The sequence below is a fragment of the Lathamus discolor genome, chromosome Z (genome assembly GCF_037157495.1).
Source record: "Lathamus discolor isolate bLatDis1 chromosome Z, bLatDis1.hap1, whole genome shotgun sequence".
In the NCBI taxonomy this organism is placed as follows: Eukaryota; Metazoa; Chordata; class Aves; order Psittaciformes; family Psittacidae; genus Lathamus; species Lathamus discolor.
Window position 1 is genome coordinate 35399726 of NC_088909.1, and position 24003 is coordinate 35423728.

Genomic DNA, 24003 nt, shown 5'->3' on the forward strand with positions numbered 1-24003 from the left:
TTCTGGGGTGGTCTCTCAGAACAAATTTGGACATCAGCTTGGAAACCTACCAATGAAGGCTGAGCAGAGCTGTCTGCTTCCCGGCCTGAAACTCATTCATTACCAGCTTTTTCTCTGCCTGGGAGAAGCTTCTCAACATGTCTGTGGTAGCTGGCATAAAGGACAAAAGAAAAAAGAAGCTACTGACCTTATAAACCAGCCACTGTGAGGGTAGGGGTCCCAGATCTACATCAGCAGAAAGGCAAAGAAGGAATGAACCCTGCAAACAATGTGGCAATGAAGATATAAGAGCCATTTAATGCAAGGATGGAGCTAGTAAAAAGATATAAGAGCCATTTAATGCAAGGATGGAGCTAGTAAAAAATGTTTTCACCAGGAAATGCCTCATCCTTTCCCTTTCCAGGTAAAAACGAAAAAGATTTGAAAACAGGAAATATGTGGAGTCTAGAGGCCTGTGCTTTAGAGAAAACCATGTGTCAATAGGCAGAGCTGAGAATGGGCCTTCTGTTCTGGGCAAGGAAGACAAATGGAAGACAAACCCTGGCACAGTGAGTCGACGTAAGAAATTAACATACCATGCTTCAGCTCTGGTCAGCATTTCTGATATACCTGCAGCCAAGCCCTGAGCTTCCCAGACTCTCAAAACACTTTCCGTGGTGATTACAAGTCCTTCACTGCTCAGCAAACTGGAGCACTGTGAAGACTGACAGTGCAGAAAGACCTATAAACTGTAGACAGAGAAATGAATATTTACCCTAGCCTTGCCTCTCTGGAGCACCACAAATGTCTCTGAGACGTCATTCTCCATCCGATCATGTGCCACACCACTACAAGTGTGTGTTTGTGTCCTTTCTCACACCTTTTGTTTTTATTTTAGTTATGAAGTCTGGATACTGTCTTTGGATATAAAAAGTCCAGGGATTTACGAGCCAGGACAGATGGGGCTTAAGAAGACTTTTACAGTCATCAGTGGAGAAGTGTGTTTTAGCACAGTAACTCACTTTCAGTACAGTGCTCTCCCTGTCTTTCTGGTTTCTGGACCAGACAATAGTGTTCTGGCACAGGAGATCTGCTGGGAACCAAGCCTTTAATGGCAGGCCTGTGCTTTTTCCCTGACAGCAGTTGGTACCATATCTGAGACCATGGATGTAGCCCAGCTTGCTTCCCATAAGAAACCCTTATCGATACTGGTCTTAACTGGAGACTTTTAGTCACCTACCTCACTGACAGTGATAACAGCCAGCCATAGTACTATTGGACATCACCCACAACAAACTCCACATTTGTGCAGCCCTAAGCATTGCTTTCCATGATGACTACAACCTTTCAGGAGTCCCCACTCAGAGCTACTAAACAGGAGAGAGGCAGGAAGAGGACTTGCAAAATTCTTGTTCTTCATTAATCTTTGCCATTACTTTTGAATATGTTAAGATATAAGAAATTTTAATCTTTATATTCTTTAAATAAGCTAACGATTTTGTCTTCATTGCTTCTCTTGGAGGATCCTTGATCTGGAGAGAATACAATAATCACAAGTGAGTAAAATACTAGAGTAAATACTCTTAGTTCAGAGAATTTCCTGACTTAGAAGAAAAGCTATGGTGAGATGCTTGGCATTCCATTTCTGCTGAGAGTTAATTTAACACTCATGTACCATCGTCTGAATACCTCAAGTGAGGCATGACTGTCTTGTATCAGCATTTGAGAAAGAAAATGAGGGTAGAAAGGAATTGAATGAGTTCTGAGAGGAAAACACTTAGCAGTCTCTGAGAAACAAAAAATAACATTAAGTGAATAAGGGCCACTCCACAGTCAGCTTTAAAGAGGCTTAGATCAGTTTGTGTGGGGAAACAAATCAACAGCAGGTGGTTTTTATCCTTGACGAACATTTAATTTTAGTGAACTGCCTGTGTCTTTCCCATTTGTTAATATGCTTAGGAAGCAGAGTCAGCTGTTTAAGGGTGCACTCCATCTGCTGCACTTCTTTAAGCATGTTACAGACTTCACAGCAGGTAAATAAATTTCCATCTGAAAAATATATACATTTAAATAGCTGCCTATCACCAAAGCTGCTGTAATTAATTTTAGTTGGTGTCATAGACTAGTGTAACATTTGATAAATCACATGGTTTTCATTTGTTTCGTCATTCCCAAGAGTCTTTCTGACATACATTCCTTGGATACTGTTGACATCTGAGTTGCAGGACTCCTCAGAGAAGGCTGCTTATGTAAAGGACAGTTCACTCCACTGGGACATCTGGAAGAAGGGTCAGTGTCATTATCCTCTCTTCACCAGTGGTGTAAATAAGGAGCCCTGTAGCTCTAGCTTCTTCACAGGCAAGTTAACTAGATTCTTACAACTGGGTAATGTTCTCCCTTGTGCTTTGCATGCAGATGGCTCTCCACAGCCTGTTCTTGTGCAGTACTCCTGCTAAGCTACCATCTCACAACCTCAGTATATAAGCAAACTTGTTTACACTGCCTAGGAAATTTCCACTAAAATGTTCTCTTCACATTTTTTTTCCCCCTCAATGTATTGCAGAGCTCTGTTGAGCTGACCTAAAAAAAACCATGAGCAATTGCCATCTGCCAGCCCATGATTTTAACTGTATAGTGGACATACAATTTTTTACCTCTTTGCCATAGCTTATTAAGCCAGCCTGGCTCATCTTCACTGAAAAATGGCTGCAGTCCTACAGAGGATGAAGGATTTTATTTTTTTTTTTTTAGGTAAAAGCCAACATCATTAGGAACTTTCTAATGCTATACTGTAACACAGTGTGGAAAATCTCCAAATGGCTTGCATTTCATCCCCATTTAGTACTGCGAAACACAATTGAATCACCTAAATAAGAAGGGCTTTCAATCTGCAACCTAATTATTTGCTAAAAGTTTGCAATAGAAGTGCCAGAATTTCTTATTATTTAGAAAGAAGTAATTGTGGGTTTTATGCCCAAGTTTCCCAGATGAGTTTCAGTAGCAAGGTATTTTTTCAGAGAGTCAATCTATATTAATCTATTTATTTGTAAATGCATTCCCTTTAAAATGTTCACATTTGGTCTGAGATTTGCTGTACTCAGTCGTCACCAAATTCTTTATGGCTGAAAGGTGAATATCTAGTGACCATCTGTTTAGCTGTTTATAGGGTAAGGAAACCTAGAAAGGTGTCTCATTTTTCTATGGTTTAAAAGCCAGCTCCTAGATATTGGGCTCACATATGCAGAAAATTCACAGCTTACCAAGGTACAAAACTGAAACAGCAAAGAACCCCATCTCAACCATGCATGGCCTTCAGGATAATGACTTACATAACCAAATCTGAAGAGATTATATGCATACTTTTGCCATTTTCAGCATGAATAAAGTGTAAGTTGAAACAGAGTACGAAGTCTGAATACCAAATTTCATTTGAAAACACATTGTCTCTTCCCATGCAGACTGGCTTTTGCTTGGGTTTGAATTCTTCTTTGACTCATAATTGAGAAATTAGAAAAATAATGTTCTAAACACTTTTTTTTCATTAAAAATGAACTACATCTTCAGTCAAGCAGTTGTTCCTTGCCATGGTCTAAACCTCTCATAGCACAGCTGAAATGTTCACCATGAAAGTTTTAAAGATGTCTTCTTCTGACTTGAAGTGCTCTCAGCTGCTGCAGCTTGAGCTTGCCAAATACACTGCTACATCTGGCCCTGCAGTATAAAAAATAGGGTTTGGGAGGAAAGCAAACCTGATGTGAAAATATGGTTCCCATCCCGTAGCACTAGCAGAACTCTGCTTCCCTGGAAGTACTGAAGGCGCAAAAAAGCATAGAGAAAGACTCTGCAGAGGGATCTGGACAGGCTGGATCTATGAGCCAAAGCCAATGTTACGAGGTTCAACAAGGTTCAGTTGCTGAGGGGAGTAGCGCGAGAGAGGACGCCTTCCACACAGGAGTGGGGGAGAGATCAGCGCCCAGGAGCCTCAACTCAGAGCGGCCACAGCCACCGATGGAGCCCCAAGTCCTGCTGCCCAGGAGCCGCAGCTCCGCTCAGGCGAGCAGGGACTCACAGGGGGCGGAGCCAGGAGCAGCGGCTCCAGCACTGACTGGGTAAAAACCTGCCCCAGGGAGCGCGGTGCAGGCAGTTCGCGCGGCATGGTGGGCACTCACCCTGCGACCAGGGCCCGCCCTGGGAGCTCTGCTCCGGCTGCCCCGGCGGTGGCTGCGTACGCACCCAGACGGAGCAGATGAGAGGGGAGGCTGCACTGCGGAGCTCGGGGGGCAGAGGGTGCCTGCACTGGTCTGGTGACGGGAGGGTGCGCAATGGGCAGGGCTGCGCTCGGTGCGCCCTGGTGGAGGCCCTCCTGCAGCAGGGGCTGAGCTGCGGGACGCTGTCAATAGGCTGCAAGGTGTCAGGGAAGCTGAGAGGAAGCAGCGCTGCTTGCGCCAGGCCCAAACTGTGCAGGGGCCTCAAGCTTCCCCTCTAGCCCATGGAGGAAAGAAGACCACCAACCCGGGAAATTGGGAATTGGTGACCAAAAAAAAAAAACAAAACCCCAAACAAAAACAAAAACACCCCCCCCCAAAAAAAATAAACAAACCCCCACAAAAAACCAAAAATAACAACAACAACAACAAAAAAACCCAACAAAAAAAGGAGGAAAAGGACAATTAAAAGCAAGGGGCTTCCTCCTAAAACTGTTGTCCCCACACAGAACCTCTTTGCTCTCCTGCAGAAGGCTAATGAGGAAACACACTTGCACCAGAAACAGCCGGATGATGCACAGGTAAAGATCTCTACTGGCGCTGCCAAGAAAAAGTGGCAGGTGTAGTAGTAGGGGACTGTACTTTGAAAGGGACGGAAGCACTCGTCTGTTGGCCTGACCCCGTCTCGAGGGAGGTGTGCTGCCTACCAGGGGCATGGATCAGGGATGTTACAGAGAGGCTGCCTGCTCTAGTAAGTTCCACGGACTATTACCCACTCCTGGTGATCCACGTGGGCGCTAGGGATATAGGTAGTAGTAGACTGGAGACCATAAAGAAAGACTACAGAGCCCTGGGAGAGGTGGTTAGGGGCTCCGGTGCTCAGATAGTCTTTTCATCAATTCTCCAGGACACAGGGGAGGACCAAGAAAAAGCTAGGAGGATTGGCCAGGTCAATAGATGGTTAAAAGGGTGGTGTCATAGTCAGGGGTTTGGGTGTCTTGAACATAAGACTGAAGTTAGTAGGCCAGGTCTACTGGGGGCTGGTGGAGCTGCTCTGGTAAAGAAGGGGAAGAACAGTTTTGGTAGGAGGCTTGCCAGACTGGTCAAGGAGGCTTTAAACTAGATGTGTTGGGGGAGGGGGGCATCATTCCATCCCAACACCCCCAGTCAGTTGCCAGCACCTCTAATAAATGGTCGAAGCAATGTAGAGATACTTCATCCACTCCAGCCGATGAGCCGGCTTCGTTTGGAGATTGGCTCAGCTGCCTCTATAGAAACGCCCATAGGATGGGGAATAAAAAACAGGAATTGGAGATGTGTGCACATCTGCGGGGATATGATATAACAGACATCACAGAAACATGGTGGGATGGCTCCTGTGACTGGAGTGTTGGAATGGAAGGTTACAGGCTCTTCAGAATAGACAGGCCAGGCAGGTGGGGAGGGGGAGTTATCCTTCATGTTAGGGATAGGCTGGAGAGTATGGAACTCTTGTCTGGGAACAGGTGATCACTTGTGTGTCAGGGTTAAAGGGAAAACAGCTATGGGAGACATTACTGTGGGGATCTGTTACAGGCAGCCTGATCAAGGAGAACCTGTGGATGAAGCACTCTATAGACAGATAGGAAAAGCCTCATGCTCACAGGCCCTTGTTCTCATGGGGGATTTCAACCACTCTGATATCTGCTGGAGCGACGGTACGGCCTGGCACAAGCAATCCAGGAGGTTCCTTGATTGTGTGGAAGACAACTTCCTTCTGCAAGTAATAGGGGAGCCGACAAGGAGAGGTGCCATGCTTGACCTCATGCTCACCAACAGGGAAGGGCTCATTGGAAATGTTAGGCTCCAGGGCAGCCTTGGATGCAGCGATCACAAGATGGTCAAATTTGAGATCCCCAGGAGAGTGAGAAGAGCGTGCAGCAAGCTCACTGCCCTGGACTTTAAAAGAGCAGATTTTGGCCTCTTCAGGAGCCTGCTTAGTAAGGTTCCATGGGATATAGCCCTGGAGGGCAGGGGCGGGCCAAAACTCTTGGTTGATATTCAAGGATCACCTGCTACAAGCTCAGGAGTGTTGCATCCCAACTAGAAGGAAGTGCAGCAGGAGGGCCAGGAGACCTCCTTGGATGGATAAGGAGCTGCTGAGCAAAATTCAGAGGAAAAAAGAGGCTTATAAGAAGTGGAAGCAAGGACAGGCAGCCTGGGAAGAGTACAGGGATGTTGTCCGGGAAGCTAGGGACCAGGTTAGGAAGGCTAAGGCCCAGTTAGAATTAAACTTGGCCAGGGATGTTAAGGATAACAGGAAGGGATTCTACAGGTACGCAGCAAATAAATAACAGACTAGGGACAACACAGGCCCCCTGAGGAAGCGCTTGGGAGAACTGGCTACACAGGATTTGGAGAAGGCTGGGGTTCTGAATGACTTCTTTGCCTCGGTCTTCACGGGCAGAGGCTCCAACAGCACCAGCCAGGTCTTAGAAGGTAGACGCAGGGACTGTGAGAATGAAGACCTTGGGCCCACTGTAGGAGAGGATCTGGTTCGAGACCATCTTAAAAATCTGAACGCGCACAAGTCTGTGGAACCTGGTGGAATCCATCCGCGGGTCCTGAAGGAGCTGGCGAATGAAGTTGCTAAGCCACTGGCCATCACATTTGAAAAATCATGGCAGTCAGGTGAAGTTCCCAATGACTGGGAAATGGGAAATATAACCCCCATTTTCAAGAAGGGGGAAATGGAAGACCCAGGGAACTACAGACCAGTCAGTCTCACCTCTGTGCCTGGTAAAATCGTGGAGCACATTCTCCTGGATGGCATGCTAAGGCACATGAAGAACGACAAGGTAGTTGGTGACAGCCAACATGGCTTCAGTAAGGGGAAGTCCTGCCTGACCCATTTGGTGGGCTTCTATGATGGGGCTACAGGATTGATGGAGAAGGGTAAAGCAGTTGATGTCATCTACCTGGATTTGTGCAAAGTGTTCAACGCTGTCCCGCATTACATCCTTGTCTCTAAATTGGAGAGACATTAATTTGATAGATGGACCACTCAGTGGATAAAGAACTGGCTGGATGGCTGCACGCAGAGTTGTGATCAGTGGCTCAATGTCCAGTTGGAGACCAGTAACGAGTGGTGTTCCCCAGGGATCGGTGTTGGGACCGGTCTTTTTTAACATCTTCATCGCTGACATGGACAGTGGGATTGTGTGTGCCCTCAGCAAGTTTGCCGATGACACCAAGCTGTGTGGTTCGGTTGATATCCTGGAGGGAAGGGATGCCATCCAGAAAGAGCTTGACACGCTTCTGAGGTGGGCTGATACCAACCTTATGAAGTTGAACCATGCCAAGTGCAAGGTCCTACACCTGGGTTGGAGCAATCCCAGGCACAGCTACAGGTTGGGCAAAGAAGAGATTCAGAGCAGCCCTGCAGAGAAGGACTTGGGGGTGCTGGTCGATGAGAAAATGCACATGAGCCGGCAGTGTGCGCTTGCAGCCCAGAAAGCCAACCGTATCCTGGGCTGCATCAAAAGGAGCGTGACCAGCAAGTCCAAGGAGGTGATCCTGCCCCTCTGCTCTGCTCTTGTGAGACCTCACCTGGAGTATTGTGTGCAGTTCTGGTGTCCTCAATATAAAAAGGACATGGAACTGTTGGAGCAAGTACATGGGAGGGCCACGAGGATGATCAGGGGACTGGAGCACCTCCCGTATGAAGACAGGCTGAGGAAGTTGGGTCTGTTCAGCTTGGAGAAGAGAAGGCTGCGTGGAGACCTCATAGCAGCCTTCCAGTACCTGAAGGGTGCCTATAGGGATGCTGGGGAGGGACTCTTCATTAGGGACTGTAGTGACAGGACAAGGGGTAATGGATTAAAACTTAAACAGGAGAAGTTTAGATTGGATTTAAGGAGGAAGTTCTTTCCTATTAGGGTGGTGAGGCACTGGGATAGGTTGCCCAGGGGGGTTGTGAATGCTTCATCCCTGGCAGTGTTCAAGGCCATGCTGGACGAAGCCTTGGGTGAGATGGTTTAGTGTGAGGTGTCCTTGCCCATGGCAGGGGAGTTGGAACTAGATGACCTTTAGTTTTTTTCCAACCCTAACTATTCTGTGATTCTATGGTTCTAAAACAAAGTGCCACATCCTGCACTTGTGCCATAGCAAACCCATGCAATGCTCCAGGCTTGGGGAAGAGTGGCTGGAAAACTGCTCAGCAGAAAAGGATCTGGGGGTGCTGATTGATGGAGCTGAACATGAGCCAGGTTGTGCCCAGGCAGCCAAGAAGGCCAATGGCATCCTGGCCTGTTTCAGAAATAGTGCGGCCAGCAGGGCCAGGACAGTGATCATCCTCCTGTACTGGGCGCTGGTGAGGCTGCAACTCAAATCCTGTGTTCAGTTCTGGGCCCCTCACTACAAGAGAGACATTGAGGTGCCAGACCAGGTCCAGAGAAGGCCAACGGAGCTGATGAAAAGCTTGGAGCACAACTGTGATGAGGAATGGCTGAGGGACCTGGGGCTGTTTAGTCTGGAGAAGAGAAGGCTCAGGTGGGACCTTAGCACTCTCTAGAACTACCTGAAAGGAGGATGGAGCCAGGAGGTGGCTGGTCTTTCTCCCAAGGAACAAACAATAAGACAAGAGGAAACAGCCTCAAGCTGTGCCAGGGGAGGTTTATACTGGATATTAGGAACAATTTCTTCTCCAAAAGGGTGATCAGGCATTGGAATAGGCTGCTCAGGGCACTGGTGGAATCACCATTCCTGGAAATGTTCACAAACTGTGTAGATGAGGCCCTTAGACACATGGTTTACTGGTGGCCTTGGCAGTGCTGGGGCAATGGTTGGACTTCATGATCTTATAGGTCTTTTCCAAACTAGCTAATTCTATGATTCTATGATATGCTCCAGCCATTTGTGTTTCTCAGTTTTGCTTTCAGCATCTAGCTCAGATCTCCTCTAAAAACACCAGAGACAGGCTTTAGCAGAGCTACCTGCAACAAGGAATATCCCAATACAGTTTTAACCTTGTTTTTCCTGAAGAAAGGAGGAACAGTTGGAGAGGGAGAATTAAATATCTTAGTTGAGATTTTTGAACTATGGCTATTGATGCCTGCCACAAACTTCCTGGGATCCAGGACAGTGTTGGGCCAGCATTGTTCAGTAACCTTCATTCAAGCCCCGTTTTCAAAGAAAGATTTATGCAGCCTCTATCATCTATGGTACTTCAGAAAGAAAATTAAATGAAGCCATTAAAATGGACTTATCTGGGACAAAAAATGATGAGTGTCTTTGTACACAGCTTTTCATTTAGGAATTTTGTATCTGTCGAAGCATGTAGTCTGTGCCTCCACTGCTGTCAGTGAAGGTTGGAAGCTTGCAGTAGGGCTAATTATTGCATCCCAGGATTAGTGTATGAGAAGTAGGGTGCTAACACACCTCTGTAACTTGAGTGATTTTTACCAGAACCATTCATGAGTGCTTGCTGATTTCTCTGTGACAGTCCTTTGTCTGCTTCAGTTAGTAAAAACCCCAACACATCACCATGCAATGGTCCTAAAAAAAAGTTTTCCCAGGGAAAACACTGTCAACATTTCCTATGAGTTGTATGGTTATTTCTCTTTCTAACATGTTGCTGGGCATAGCAACTACTGATTTGACCCTGAACAAATAAAACAAGGCTCAACTGTGCACAACTTGCCACCAAAAGAATTTTGTATGCGTCCCAAAATCTGGATCCAAAGATATATTTGATATCATTGCAAATCAACTTTTTACACTTTTTGTTTTAAGATCCAGACATGTTCTCACTAAACCATAGTTAGAGGCCTGTGTATCTTTCAAAGAAATGTTGTTGTGCTCTTCCTAAGGAACACTAATTCCTAATAGCAAAACTTACTTAAAATTTAATAATCACCTGTAGATGTCAAGCCTCATCAAATAATACCCATGTTTCTCCTTGATTCTTTTACCATTCTGTTTGTATATCAGCATCCATGCTTTGATTTTCAAGTGTAGTCTGGCAGAATTTCACAGGAACGCATTGCAAAAAATGTATGAAATCACCAGTATTTTTATTGGCTGTGATTCCATTTTAAAAGAACATCATACCATTTACCCACATCATGCAGGAAAAAGTAGCAGGCATGTAACAAATGAAGCTCACATTCACAAAGTCTCTAAATCATCTTCTAGTTGCTTGGAGAATACTGCATGCATCTGAAAGGAAGCTGGGGAGCGTTTCTACTAGAAAATGCATGGCTAAGTTGAATTTTGCTCTGTGTGTGAGAGAAAACAAGCAATTTTTTAATGACAGTAATGAAATCTTTTACTAACTCAGTGCATGAAGAAGCAGTCATCTTGACAACATATATTTGGAATAGTTACAGACAATTTTCAGATACATAAGACTGAGGTCACAACAGCTAACTTCCAACAATTCTTGTTCTAGCACAGTAAGCTTGCCAAAAGATGTATTCAGCAGCATTGGTATGGTCTTTCTTGACAGAGGACAGGGGCTGGGAGGAACCTAAGCCAACGTATAGTACTAGAAACACAGAGGAACTCCAAAGTGATTTAGCACATGATCTTATATTTTGTTTTATTTATTTTAAAACACAAGATTAGCATTGATAATTTATATTGCAGTCTGATTTCGTATGGCTTTCTCTAAATATAAATGTGAGTTCACAAGGTCAAGGGTAAACTAAACCCTCCAAATGTGGAGGCCTTTTGAATTGTTTTCCTTCTAACAAGTAAGGTCTTGGAACTGTGAAGGAAATGGCTGCAGTGTCTAGCCACCAACCTTTCTGTGTAAATAAAAACTCGTTAAAAAAAAATGAAAGACCTCTTTTACCTGAGATTGAACAGACCAGTGATGCAAATAAAGCAATGACATGGAAATACAAAGAGATATTCATAATTCGAACAATGAACCATGCTTGTCTTTGGTCTCATTTAAGTACTTCAACACCTGCTTGAGTGCTGAGGAGGAAAGGGTCTGAGACAATGCTTCTCACATTCATACATGAGCCAAAGGTGTCTGTGTCCCATGTTGCCAGTTAAGAGTGGGAAGGGAAATGGATGGGCAGAAGGGAAGGGAGGGTGCCTGCTCTCCAGTGTGTTCAGCATGGCTGAGGCACTTCAGGGACAGTGGAGTGACTTGAGGAGAGGTCCACAACTCATACAAGGTGCCAAAAGTTATGTGAGGCAAACCCAAGCAAAACCTGCCCAGTACCTGCAGCAGATCTCCTGTCATGTTTCTTTGTTAAAAAAAAAAAAGGACAATTAAAATAGGAACTACCAACTCAGGCCTGGCTGAGATCTCTGCTGGAGGAAGCACTGGTGTGGACAGCTGAGGTACAGAAGTGATGACACGACTGGGCTGGGAAGCTCCCACAATAGAAAAGACTCATCAAACATTTAATGCCACCTTCCCTTTCTCTGCTGCTCTCTGACCCTGGCATGAGGCCTAAAACACTCAGCACAGAGTTCTTATGGCCCTCTTCAGAGTTTAGAACCAGATGTTCATACAGCTCAGGAGTTCAGTTCACTAAAGGAGTATTTCTAATGCTACATGCCCAGGGTCAGCATTACCTGCTTACAAACACTTAGACCAGTCATTCAATAGCAGAGCTGCTGAGACTGTTAGAAAACATAATACCAAACACTCTTCCTTTCCCCCTTTTCCCCCTTTCTTCTCCCTTCTTCTCCTCTTCCACACACACGTGCGCACACATGCACATCCAGCTGCCAGAGATTTTGAAGATAAACAAGCATTTGGGAGAACCATTCAGCAAGGAGCACAACAGGCAGAAAATTCTGATTCTACATCAAGAAGAGTATTTGGTTGAATGAGGAAGTGAGTCCATGATAGGGGCTAAAGAAAGATCAACAAGGAAGTGGTAGAGAAAGGCCAAAGCAAAGCAGAATGAGCTTATCCTCCTGTTTGGTTTGTTTGCAGAGTTCTCCAGCGCAAGGCTAAAGGAAGATATGAATGGATGTGTTCTTTTTAGCATGGGCACATTTCTGCTAGTTCTACTTTTGCAAAGGATGCAGGACACAGAGATTAGGCAGAGCATTTATAAAAGATTGATGTCTGTATCTCAGTGTGATCTAGATTTCACTGCTAGTGAGTGGCCAGAGCAAAGAGCAGTCCTCTGCCTTTTGGCTTTCAGGGGTGCTGGATTTAGTTCCCTCTGTGGCAAAGCATCAAAACCAGCTGCTGCCTTTGTGACAAATGGTGAGTTTTCAATTCTGTCAGGTTGACTTAAATAGGTTTAAATTACTAGTTGCTGAATTTTCATGGGGTGAGTAGGACACTCTCCCTAGAACTAGTAAATTGCACAACACAGTTATGCTGCACTCAAGCATGGATTCAGAGATAGAGTGCTCTGGGCTATTAAAGTCTTGAAGGGGGTAAGACATTCACCTTGCTTTAAATGAAAGTTAGGAAAAAAACCCCACTGACATTATCTGAAAGAGGAAAACCTGTCTTCTTTTTCCTCTGGGAAGCCCTTGGCAGCTGGTACTTGAATGAACACACCTTGTTTGTAGACACAGCCTGAAATAAATTGCATCTTCCATCAGCTGGTTCTGATTTCTAGATCAGTCAAACTTCCTCAACCTTTACCTTGGATTTGGTAGAAACTTACAGTTGAAGTAATTTGTGAAGAAGCAAGGGCATGGATAAGAATTGGGTAAGGAGGGCAAAATAAATACATTTCTTCTGTTTCATTATATTTTTTCTCTTTTATGAGAGATACTGCTAAAAGGCACAGAGTTCACAAGCTCACTGCCTTAACCATGGTGCAGATTTATTCTGCTTACCTGACAAGATGATATCTTTAAAAATTTCTTGTTCAGGGAAGTAGAGATGTTTGCCTAAACTTGCTTCCACTGAACAAGTGCATCAAGGAAATTCCATTGAAGTAAAATGATTAATTTAGGTACATAATGAAGTGTTTGAGATTGCTTTCCTTTTTGCTGCCAAATGTCTTCCATATACTTAAGAAACTTTTCTGTTCCTATGACAGGGATGAACAATAGTGGTTCTGCCAGACTAAACCATGATTCTCCTATAGGACTGTAAGACTGAGATGGCATGATGCTCTCACAGCAGCAACTACAGAGACCTAGACAAACACAAGAACTCCAGGATGAGCTCTTCAAATGACAAGCCAGATACCTGACCATGAGGGTCTGTGTTCAAAATCAGATTGTCTGTGTATGTAAGTCTCTGTATATACCAGCAAACCAACATCTGCAGTAGAATTTGGCTTATCTTATGCAGTTACTCAGTGTGTACAGAGCTGTTTTGAAGAGCCCTCTGTATCTGTGTTTGGGAAAGGCAGCAAAGATAACGGTGAGAGAGAGATTTCCTCCCACCCTACTGGAATCAAGGGATGCCACACACTGTGACAATATTAATTAGCTTCTGCACGGCACTGGAGAAGCATCCTCACTTTATGCATCTATAGTAGGTAGAGACTGAAACCTACATTACACAGCTGGAGCAGCTGTGTGGGACAGGAAAATAAGTGACCTCCCCAAGGCAATGCAGTAATTTAGCATGACTCATAGCAGGCATACCCAGGATTTCTGGATCTCTAGGGCCATGTATGGCTAACATTCAGGCCACCACAATCTCCCACACACTGCAGGAAAGTGTGGACAGGACACAGACACAATAATACACTGAAATTCAAATGTCCATCCTGCAAGCACGGCTGGGAATGGGACAGTTGAGTATGGCACTGGGCAGAAGGAGGGTCAGTTAATCAGAGTGACCTATGTACTCGGTCATTGGCTTCAAAGGGGTTGGGGAGGTCCTCTACCAGAGCACCGTGAACTCACCTGTGGTTTCAGCTCTCTGTATGGCAACTGTCTGACCAAATCTGCCTTTTCAAGTTAAGTGTATGGCTAATTCCCAAATTAACATGACTCCTGCTTAGATTCTGAGGCATCTAACATACCAGCATCTGAAGGCAGATGACTCACTTCTTTCACAGTTCTGAATGATGTCAGCTGTGTAAGTCATGCCTGATTTACCTTTCAAATGATCTCTTATTTATGCCAGTGATAGAATTAAAACAGGAAAGCTCTGCCCCTGGGAGAACTGTGATATCCCTTCCAAGGGCAGACATGCTCAACATCAAATGGCTACTGTGAGCCAATCAACAAGAAATAATGGCTAGTAATTACTATCAAAAATAATAAAAAGAAAGAAAATCAAAGAAGCCACTGTTCACACTTAGTGAACACTCCTTCCTGCTTTGGATGGAAATGCACATCAGGTTGTTCCTTTTATATGCTTAATGTACAGTTGCCTTAACATACATAGTACTATGGCTTATAATAAAAGTTGTGTAGTCTGCAGCTTTTTAATTTTTACATCCATTCAGAGGCATCTACTGGATGTGACTATATACAAAAAAGAAACAGATGAGCAAAGGGCAGGAGGCAGTCAGAAGGGAATGGGAAGCAAAGGGAACCCCAGTGAGCAGTAAAGGGGAGAGGTGGGGCTGCATGATGGATGGCAAGATTGTAAATCCCCATTGGGCAAAAGAAAAATTCTTTGCAGTACTGTTTATGCCCATCTAACAGTCTGCATCTATTACTTCTTGAACATGTCTTGCAGGGGCCCTGGTAGGTATTTGATGACTGTGTCTAGAATACTTTCTTCTTCCTCCTCCTCCTCATCCCCGCAGCCAGGAGGGATAGCCTTCTTTGGGCGTGTCAGACTCCCTTCAGCATTAGCTTCCAGTGCAGCCTGGGCCTCTGCTTCCTTTTCTTCCTTCTTCTTTATCCCATACTGCAGGGGAGAGAGAACACATTGTCAGTCACCTGCTGAACTGGATGACTGATGAAACCAGCAATCACACACAGTGCTTCATATCCTGCAGTATGGGCATCACTGTTCATATTTGCTTTTTCACAAGGACACCCAAATTACACCTCCTAACAACTCCCCCACTAAGTGCAGCCACATGGATGGACAGATGTCACAAGACAATGAGGTGCAATAGCCATATACTAAAACACAAGAAGTTTCACCTCCACATGAGGAAGAACTTTATGTTGAGGGTGGCAGAGCACTGGAACAGGCTTCCCAGGGGGGGTTTTGGAATCTCCCTCTCTGGAGACACTCCAAACCCACCATGGAGAGGGTCCTATCTAACCTGCTGTAGGTGGCCCTGCCTTGGCACGGGATTGAACTAGATGACCCCCAGTGGTCTGTTCCAACTCTAACAACCCTTTGATTCTGTGACAAGACAGTCAGATGCTCAAACCACTCAGAAACAAGCATGGAAGAGAATTTGGGACTACAATGAAAAGACATTAAAAGTGGGACAGAAAGACCTAGTGAAAATAAACCTTCATGAGAAACTGTATTTGCCCACTGAACTCTGCACTTCTGTGGCTAAAGCTGACTCACACAAAAGAGGAATATCATTAAGCCTGTGAGCAGAATAGATGTCTCAGAGTAGAATAGATACCTGAAATTTGCTACTCCCATTAAGAATTAAAGGTGTGCTATTAAGACTTCATATGACTAATGAGAATCTCTTTTTTATGATTTTACATTCAAAATGCAAGATTTAATAGAGAACTAAATATATGCCTGAGTGAATCAGATTAGGGAGAGAAGTGCTGTAGTATCTCAGCTCCCACAGTCATTAGGACTTTCTTTAAAACTTCTAGTTTGAAGGGATGCCAAGAAAAACTATTTCTGCACTATCAACCCTCATCACTCCTGAGCTTTCATGCATTTCGGTGATTCACAGGTTTTCATGCTCTTTCAATAAGTGTTTTGACAGAAATTTTGGAGGTTATGGTGAAACACAATTAAAAAAAAAATAAACCAGTTCAAGCTGTCCCATGCAATTCTACAGAAACAAGGATACCTGCAAGCTACCCTCTTTATTGTAGAATCATAGAATGGTTGGGGTTGGAAGGGCCCTGTAAAGGTCATCTAGTCCAACCCTTCTGCAGTGAGCAGGGACATCTTCAACTAGATCAGGTTGCTCAGAGACTTGCTCTGTTTATTCAGATCAATTTAAATTTCTCAGACTTTTTCAGACTATAAATGTAGGTCAAACTTTCATAGTTTCTTTTGTCATCGATGCAGTCTCAGATGTCCCACTTCTCAGTGCCCAGCTGTCCTTCAAAAAGGCCATTTGCATGTTGCAAAGATTCTGGTCCCCAGGCTCCCAGGTTGCCAGGAACATTCTTCTCAGTCATTTCCCCTTCTAACCAGACTTTTTTACAGCTGCTGACTCTTGCCTGCTCAACTTCACAAGCACGAATAATTCCTTAAAACCATTTCACTTCAGCTATATTATAGAGGCATTTGACCTTTCTAAAGGAAGAGGAAAGGCTGTAGCAGCTATCAGCTTCAAAATTATTGCTCTGTAGAAGCTATTCCTTTACAGATGCCTAAATTTTAGTTACAGTTCCAAATGGAATTAAGGTTTGTCTCAGTACATCACAACCATAAGGTAACTAACTTAAACCCAGGCAAATAACAGCAAAATATTTTACATGAATAAGCTTGAAAAGGACTTTTAAATGAAAATCAGATGTTATTTAAAAAATATCAAAGAATTATGTTGGTACAAAATACTCGGTATTTTCTAGTATCAATAGTGTGGTTCTGCTGAATAGAAATGAAGTAGATGCTCTTTTCATTATTTTATCTTGTAATTTTTTTTTTCTATTAAGTATAGAACAAATTGTTTATCAGTAAAGCAAAAAATTCATTGCTGCTGTCATGACTTTCTGATTTCAAAGGGCTCTTGGTTTTGGCAAGAAAATCCTAGACGTTTTTGAACATATCCAATATTTTTTGCTTTGTTTCTCCACTGTCATTAAGATTTAGGATGACATCCTGCAAGGTTGAAACCAGTAACTTCAAAACCACCTAGTTCTCTAAATCAGTTCTTCCAAAAACTATTAATTAAGGACATTTGTTTTATGATTTTTATACCTAGTGGATGCTGGTCACACACATTTTGTGGGAGAGATGTTCAAGACAAATGATGTCTCCACATCTGAGGCAAAGGAAGCATTTGATCAACTTATAGTTGCAGGGCTGAACAGCAAAAAGAAGATCCAGCATAGTAACAATAACCACTGCAGGGGGATTGGCATACACCACGAGGCTGTGTACAGTCTATATGGCTAGCTGATGCTCACTCTCCCTCTCAAGCCACAGGTAGACCCCTCTAGGTGATTTCTAGTGTAACTTGTCTATAGACTTTACCTTCCTTTGCCACCTAGAGGAGAATAGTAACACACATGTCCCGTGCATCCTTTCAAATCCTCCATCTCAAGACAATAGTGGGTTGATCCTCTGTGTCATGAACTTGTTGAACAAAGATCTAGACCACAGGAAAGTATGGAACAAAACCAACCACTCAGGTGCTACTATGTGCTAGAATAGAGGGAAGATCAAAGATTATATGAAGGAAGTAGCACAGTACCCATCAGCCTGATTCCTATCCATAGCGATGCTACAACATGTAATAATAAGTCATTTCTGCCTAGTACATATGTAACACCCAAATACAGATTTATTTTGGACAAATATATTCTTCTCTTGGAGAAAGATGGCATTGCATCAAAAGCAATTTTTGTAAGAAAGGATCAGTTCATTGATATAATTAAAGGTTGGTGGCATTTTCTAACACTTTAGTCAAAATGTAACGCTTGATGATTCATAGGTGAATAAAATGGAATTATTCAGGTTTGAAATTGTTTCAGGGGAAATCGAATTATAACAAGGAAAGTTAATGTGAGCAAAATTTTAAAAAAGCACCTGGAGTCTTCACTGGAAATCTGTAAAATGAAGTCAACAAATAATTTTTAAAAATATAAATGTGACCTTTTCCATGCTCTGGCTTTCCTGAGGATAGTAAATATTGCACTATAAAAAAAAAAAAAAAAAAAAAAAAAGAAATTAAGGATGACAACAATTTCATAATTTTTTTTCAAAGTCCAACCCTACAAAATTTAATATCAGAGGCTGTATTTATACCATTATCTGCTTGGCCTTCACTCATGTCGCCATACAATTAATAGTGTAAATTATGGACCTAAACCAGCAAGATGCTGAAACATTTTAAGTATGTAAACTGCATTGCTGCTTTTAAAGTCATTACTATGCTGTCACATAAAATTGTTTTCACTGGGTTTTATGTTGGTGAAATACTGGCAGGCTGGAATCATCAGTCATTGGGTGGAAAGAACAGGGAAAAATACCACGGCGCTTAGTTTATCCCACACTCACTCAGTGGATGCCAGGAAAAGACTACACTAACAATCAACTTCTTTGCCATTTCTTTCCTTGCCTATTCCTTCTGCTTTCCACAAGTCAAATTAAGTGCATGAACTAGAAACATGTTGGAAATCTGATGTGACTCTAATGGCAGTAAGTATGTTAGGAATAGGGGGAATGTTCAGCCAAGGTGGACCTACAGCTGAAATGTCAATCCATCCAAAGGTAGTTACCAGTTTTTATGACAAACTAATAATTGTTTATTAAAAATGAACATATCTATCTAGTAAAAATCTGGCTTTCCAGGAAGACAGCTAGAATCAAGATTGAGTAGTTTATTTTGATCAGATTTTGAACTGACCCTCTAGGAACAATAAGAGATTTATCTCAAGAAGCTAAGGAAATACAGGAGTTTTTGTGGGGGACAGAGAGACTCCATGGTGGGACAAGCAGAACCGTAGCAGCGATAAGGATTCTGGAGTCTGAGAATAAGCAGCTGCCAAGATGAACACCTTTCCCATTGACATGCCAGGCAGTATGACCCTACAGCGACTTATACTCTGAATGGGGATTCAGAAGACCAACAGAGTGCTCTTGCTGACCTTAGCAAGTTGAGTTATCCATAACACAATAACCATAACATTATGCTACTAATATTTACCATGATTGTATGCTACTAGATTATTGTAGTTACTAAAATTATTATAGTCAATCACATAACTGTATCTGCTATTGTCATGGTTGAATTACCATATTTTACAGTCTCTATAAACTATTAAATATCATTATGTATATACTTCATATAGTCACAGGGTATCACTGGATATTCTCACTGTATGCTTTTCTTTCCTCTTAATACCTGGATAAAAAGGAAATGAGGACTAGTGGGTTTGGTACTACGTGTCTGTCCTGCAACCTAGACTTGAAGTGTCAGCTACTGGGAATGTGAAGAAGATGAACAAAGATGAGTTTAATTCCTTGGAGCAGAAAAATTAACTGTGTTCCTTTGACTGGCTTCACATGTACACAAGTCTAATTGGTCTTCAGTCTGCATCACAAGAAATAACACTGCACATAAACCAGCACTGAATTTTGGTTTCTTGGAATAATAGAAAACAGAGTGGTTTGAGTTGGAAGGGACCTTAAAGCTCATTCAGTTCCAAAACCCTGCCACATGCAGTGACACCTTCTACTAGACCAGGTTGCTCCAACCCTGTCCAACCTGGCCTTGAACACTGCCAGGGATGGGGCAGCCACAGCTTCTCCGGGCAACCTGTGCCAGTGCCTCACCACCCTCACAGGGAAGAACTTCTGCCTAAGAGCTGATCTCAGTCTCCCCTCTGTCAGGTTAAAGCCATTCCCCCTAGTCCTTTCCCTATAGGCCCTTGTCAAAAGCCCCTTCCCAGGTTTCTTGTCGGCCCCTTGAGGTATTGGAAGGCTGCTCTAAGGTCTCCCTGGAGCCTTCTCTTCTCCAGGCTGAACAAGCCCAGCTCTCTCAGCCTGTCCTTTGTTTCTCAGAAGGGTTTGGCATATAAATGGTACTGGTTACATTCTCTTCAGGGAATTTTCTTCCTCTGTGGTTTTGCGTAGCTGCAGGTGGTACTGAATCCATGTCTGAACAGATGTGGCAGATACAGCCATCTCTGGAATTATTATTTTATTTAGCAGCTGAGCTTTTAAAAGCTATTGGAAGATTTCAATGTTTCTTGCTTATCTTGCTTCATATACAGATTACAGAAGAGCTTGTCTTTCCATACACAGCCCTGCCTATTAGGTTTCATTTACATTCAAACCTGCAATACAATAGAAAAATAACCAAATTATTAGCCAGACTTGAAAGAATATGGTTAGAGAAGACACAGGGCAATTTTCCCACCCTTCCACCTCAAGGGCTAACTTGACCTGAGCCAGTCCTTTTCCAAGAGACCTCAGCTGATGAAGAGCTCTTATCTGGAACTTAACTACTCTTTACAATTAAAATATTTCTCCTTATGTCTAACCTGATTCCTTCTGATTTTTTTTTTTTTTTGAAGAAAAAAAATCTGGAAAAAAGAAAAGACACAGCTACTGCAAAAAGATTTATCTCTTATCTGCCCTTTTGGGCTTCATTTATTTTATGTGCTAAGTTAGATTTTTTCTTTTATTCCCCAAGAGAGCACCAGCCCAATTAAAATCTTCCCACCATTGCCTAATGGCACCTTCTGCTAGGACTATATGTCAGAAAGAAACAAGCTGAGAGGAATGGGTAAGGTTTAGCACTGACCTTTAGCTCCACAACTGTATAGAAAACTACTCTTCCTGTAATACGTCCTGAAGCCTTTCTACATTATTTCTTTGGTCTCTGTGAGTGTACAGGCTGCTGAGTACATATTTGGCTTTAAGTTTCAAGTGAAGATGAGGCAATGTTCAGTCAAAGTCTTAGGAAAGTATCTGTCATTTTGTTGGTCTGGTTTTGTCTTTTTTACTGGTGCTGTAGTATTGCTTACAGATGTTCCTGTTATAAGTGTGCTCCTGTGTGTTTATGTGACAACATAAACAGCATATTTTCCTTCCCGTATGTCTATTCCCTCCAAACCCCTGAGCTGGGGATGCTGCAGAATGACAGAAGGGTTTTCCTACAGGGGATGGTAATACTGGGCACTCTGTTCTCAGCACACAGACCTGCTTCTACATGATTCTGGCCCAGAAATGTGCACTGCCTCTTCTTCCACCTCACCATTAGTGATCTCCTCAGTTCATTTGTGCATGAACATTGGCTCTTTTTTGTTAGTATGTTTGTTTTTGTTGGCCAGGTTGGATGAGGCTTGGAGCAACATGGTCTAATGGAAGGTGTCCCTGCATGTGGCAGGGGTTTGGGACTGGAGGAGTTTTAAGATCCCTTCAAACCCAAACCATTCTATGATCCTATGATTCTATGATTCCTGTGGGAATACCCATTGACCCCAGAATCCAAGAGTAGTGCTGCCCAAATCAATAGACACGAAAGTCATTTTAATGTTGCCCCACAACTGGCACAGAGGAAGGTAAAGCAGTGGTTTCCTGGGTAGGTCTGATCTGTACTCGACAAGCCTTGCTACTTTGATAAGCAGCAACATCACATCTGTCCAATGCTTACTATTTGTGTAACTGTAAGTGAAAAACAGAGGTACATCTTGTTCCTGGTTGCAGAGGACACTGAATTTGCTGCTGGTTCAGATCAAAGGGAATCTTTCCATTAGTCTTGATGGAGGTGAGACCAGACATATATGGTTAAAAGAGAGAGATGGGAAACATGTATTGGCTTGATCCGCTATTACTGCTGACTCTTCCGAAACAAACTTGCCATTGTGTTCCCTGCTCAACCAACTGGACTATGCTAGGTTTTTACAGTCAAAATGCTCTTTCCCATCACTGCCCTCAGGTGGTGTGAACTGGTTTGTGAACTACAATTTCAGAAGAAAATTACTCCTCTTTGGGAAGAAAGGGTCCATAAGAAAGAACAGGCATAGGGATCACATATGTTTTTCAGAATACCCACAGGAGACATGATTTCCTTCTCTCTGTGTTTGCAAATATGCATCTTTTCTTCCTCTTGTGTATGCAGCATCCATATTAAAATGATGTCTTACTGCATAATGGTCAGCCCTGGTGAGAGGCAATGAGGTTCAGAGAATTTTAGGAGTGGAGGTAATTAAATTGCTGTTGAGTAGCAAAGACTTCCATCTTGTAATCAGAGAAGAAATCTCCAGAGTAAGCAGAGAATATCTGATTCATGAAGAAAAACACAGGATCAGAGGCTTCAAAATATTGATTCTAGGTATCTGGAGGTTTGACTGAAATCACCACTGACTTATGACCACAGGGCACAAGGTAAGTACTGTATGTGTTGTACTAAGCCTATTAGGTCCTTCGGAAAATCTCTCCCTCAGAACCTGACTTGCAGCTTCAATTAGAAAAATCTGGGTCAATTCTGTTCTTCAAAGCAGATGAGACATGATAGGAAGAAAGTTGCATATTTCACAGTAAGAATTACAGTTTAATTTCTCATAGGTTACAGTGGATATTGAGTTTTACTCCATGATCACCAGGATGGGGTCAAGCTGCTAGAAGGCTCCCATGAGAACAGGGCATCTTCCAGTTATGCGGAACAGGTGTGCTCCTAGCCCAAGTGGGTTATGATTTCTTGTGTTTCCAACATTTGCATTCTGATTTTTACAAGAAAAACTTCCCAGAAGCCAGTGGCAGTGACTTTGGATATGGAAAAATACAGTCACTTGTGTAAGTTTAAAAGGACTTATGTTACAGCTAAGTATCTGACATAAATAAATCCACAGAATATATCTGTGTTTATGTGTGCACTTTTCACGATCAGAACATGGAGTACAAGCTGCTTCTCCTCCTTCCTGCCTCCTGCAATGTTCTTCTTTGACAAATGAAAGCTTTTCTATTACTACAAAGCTGGTCAAATTAATTACCTGCTAAGTTGCAATAATTTAGATTAGGTATAACTATTTTCCATAGTTTACCAGTGTTTCCATAGTTTTTCCAGTGTTTACCATATGTGAAAGGATTTTGTTTCGTTTTTTTTCCCCTAGTTTTTAATTTTATATTACAGATTAAAAAAATATTCTACATGCCAGTTTTGTTTCTGGCATGTTGCATTAATTTCCCTGTGCACGTGACGGCTCTTGCTATTATGAACTCTAGGTTGTCCTTGGCATTTTGTAGTACACTAAAAAGTGCTCCTGAATATAGGTATGCGTCTGCATTTTTTTCCCCCCAGCTTTTTGTGTGACCTGTATTGGAGAAAATTAATTTCTTCTTGGTGGACAGAGAACTTGGGTCTAAGATTTACCTTCCAAAGGGTCTGCAGTGACTGAATCTGCTCGGAAGGAGCCATTGCTTATAGTGATGCCACACAAATTAACAAGTTGCTTCCATGCAATTCTCATGAGGTTATTCTGTCCTCAGTAACTGCCCTGGATTGATGGAATAAGTTTGACAGGACATGAATCTCCATAAAACTTTTCACTAAGATTTTTTTCCTTCTGTAATTTATACGAATGTTTTCAATGTTGACTTTGCTGACAGCACAAGACAATGTAATTGTGTAGTAGTAATGCATCTGGAAAGATTAGTTAGGTGATTATCTTCAGTCCTTGCTGTGAGACTGTTTAATTTTTGTCATTAGCTCTTTGAGGATTCTTCTGGGTGGAATAAATCCTACCTCATCCCACTGTGGCTAGGATCTAATTAGCACACACATCCTGACAGTACATCTGTGGAGACCCAGGCATTGCCACAAGCTCAGAAACAAGACTCAGTAAAATCAAAGGTAGCTAATCAATTAGTTTCAAACCTTTGGCACGCACTTCACTCTGAAGTACAAAAGTACTTCTCAACCCCATTAGCTGGCCACGGAGGGGAGAACTCTGACATCAAAATGATTAAAAAATGGGAAGAACACTTCTGACATCCAAAAAGAGCAAGTAAGAAGGCATAAATGTTTATTCACATGCTGTAGTCCTTAGCAGGGACATGAAAAAAATGAAGGGCAAGTTGCTTATCTCTCTCTAGCCCATT

At 42.9% G+C, this 24003-nt stretch overlaps 1 protein-coding gene across 1 annotated transcript in view; it reads right to left on the minus strand.

Moving 5' to 3' along the window:
• Positions 1-10735: 10735 nt before the first annotated feature.
• Positions 10736-24003, minus strand: part of LOC136005647 (complexin-1) — a 106288-nt gene continuing 93020 nt past the window's right edge. The window contains exon 4 of the mRNA XM_065663296.1: positions 10736-14976. Coding sequence (XP_065519368.1) covers positions 14779-14976 — 198 coding nt within the window. The 3' untranslated portion in view covers positions 10736-14778. The remainder of the gene's footprint in view (positions 14977-24003) is intronic.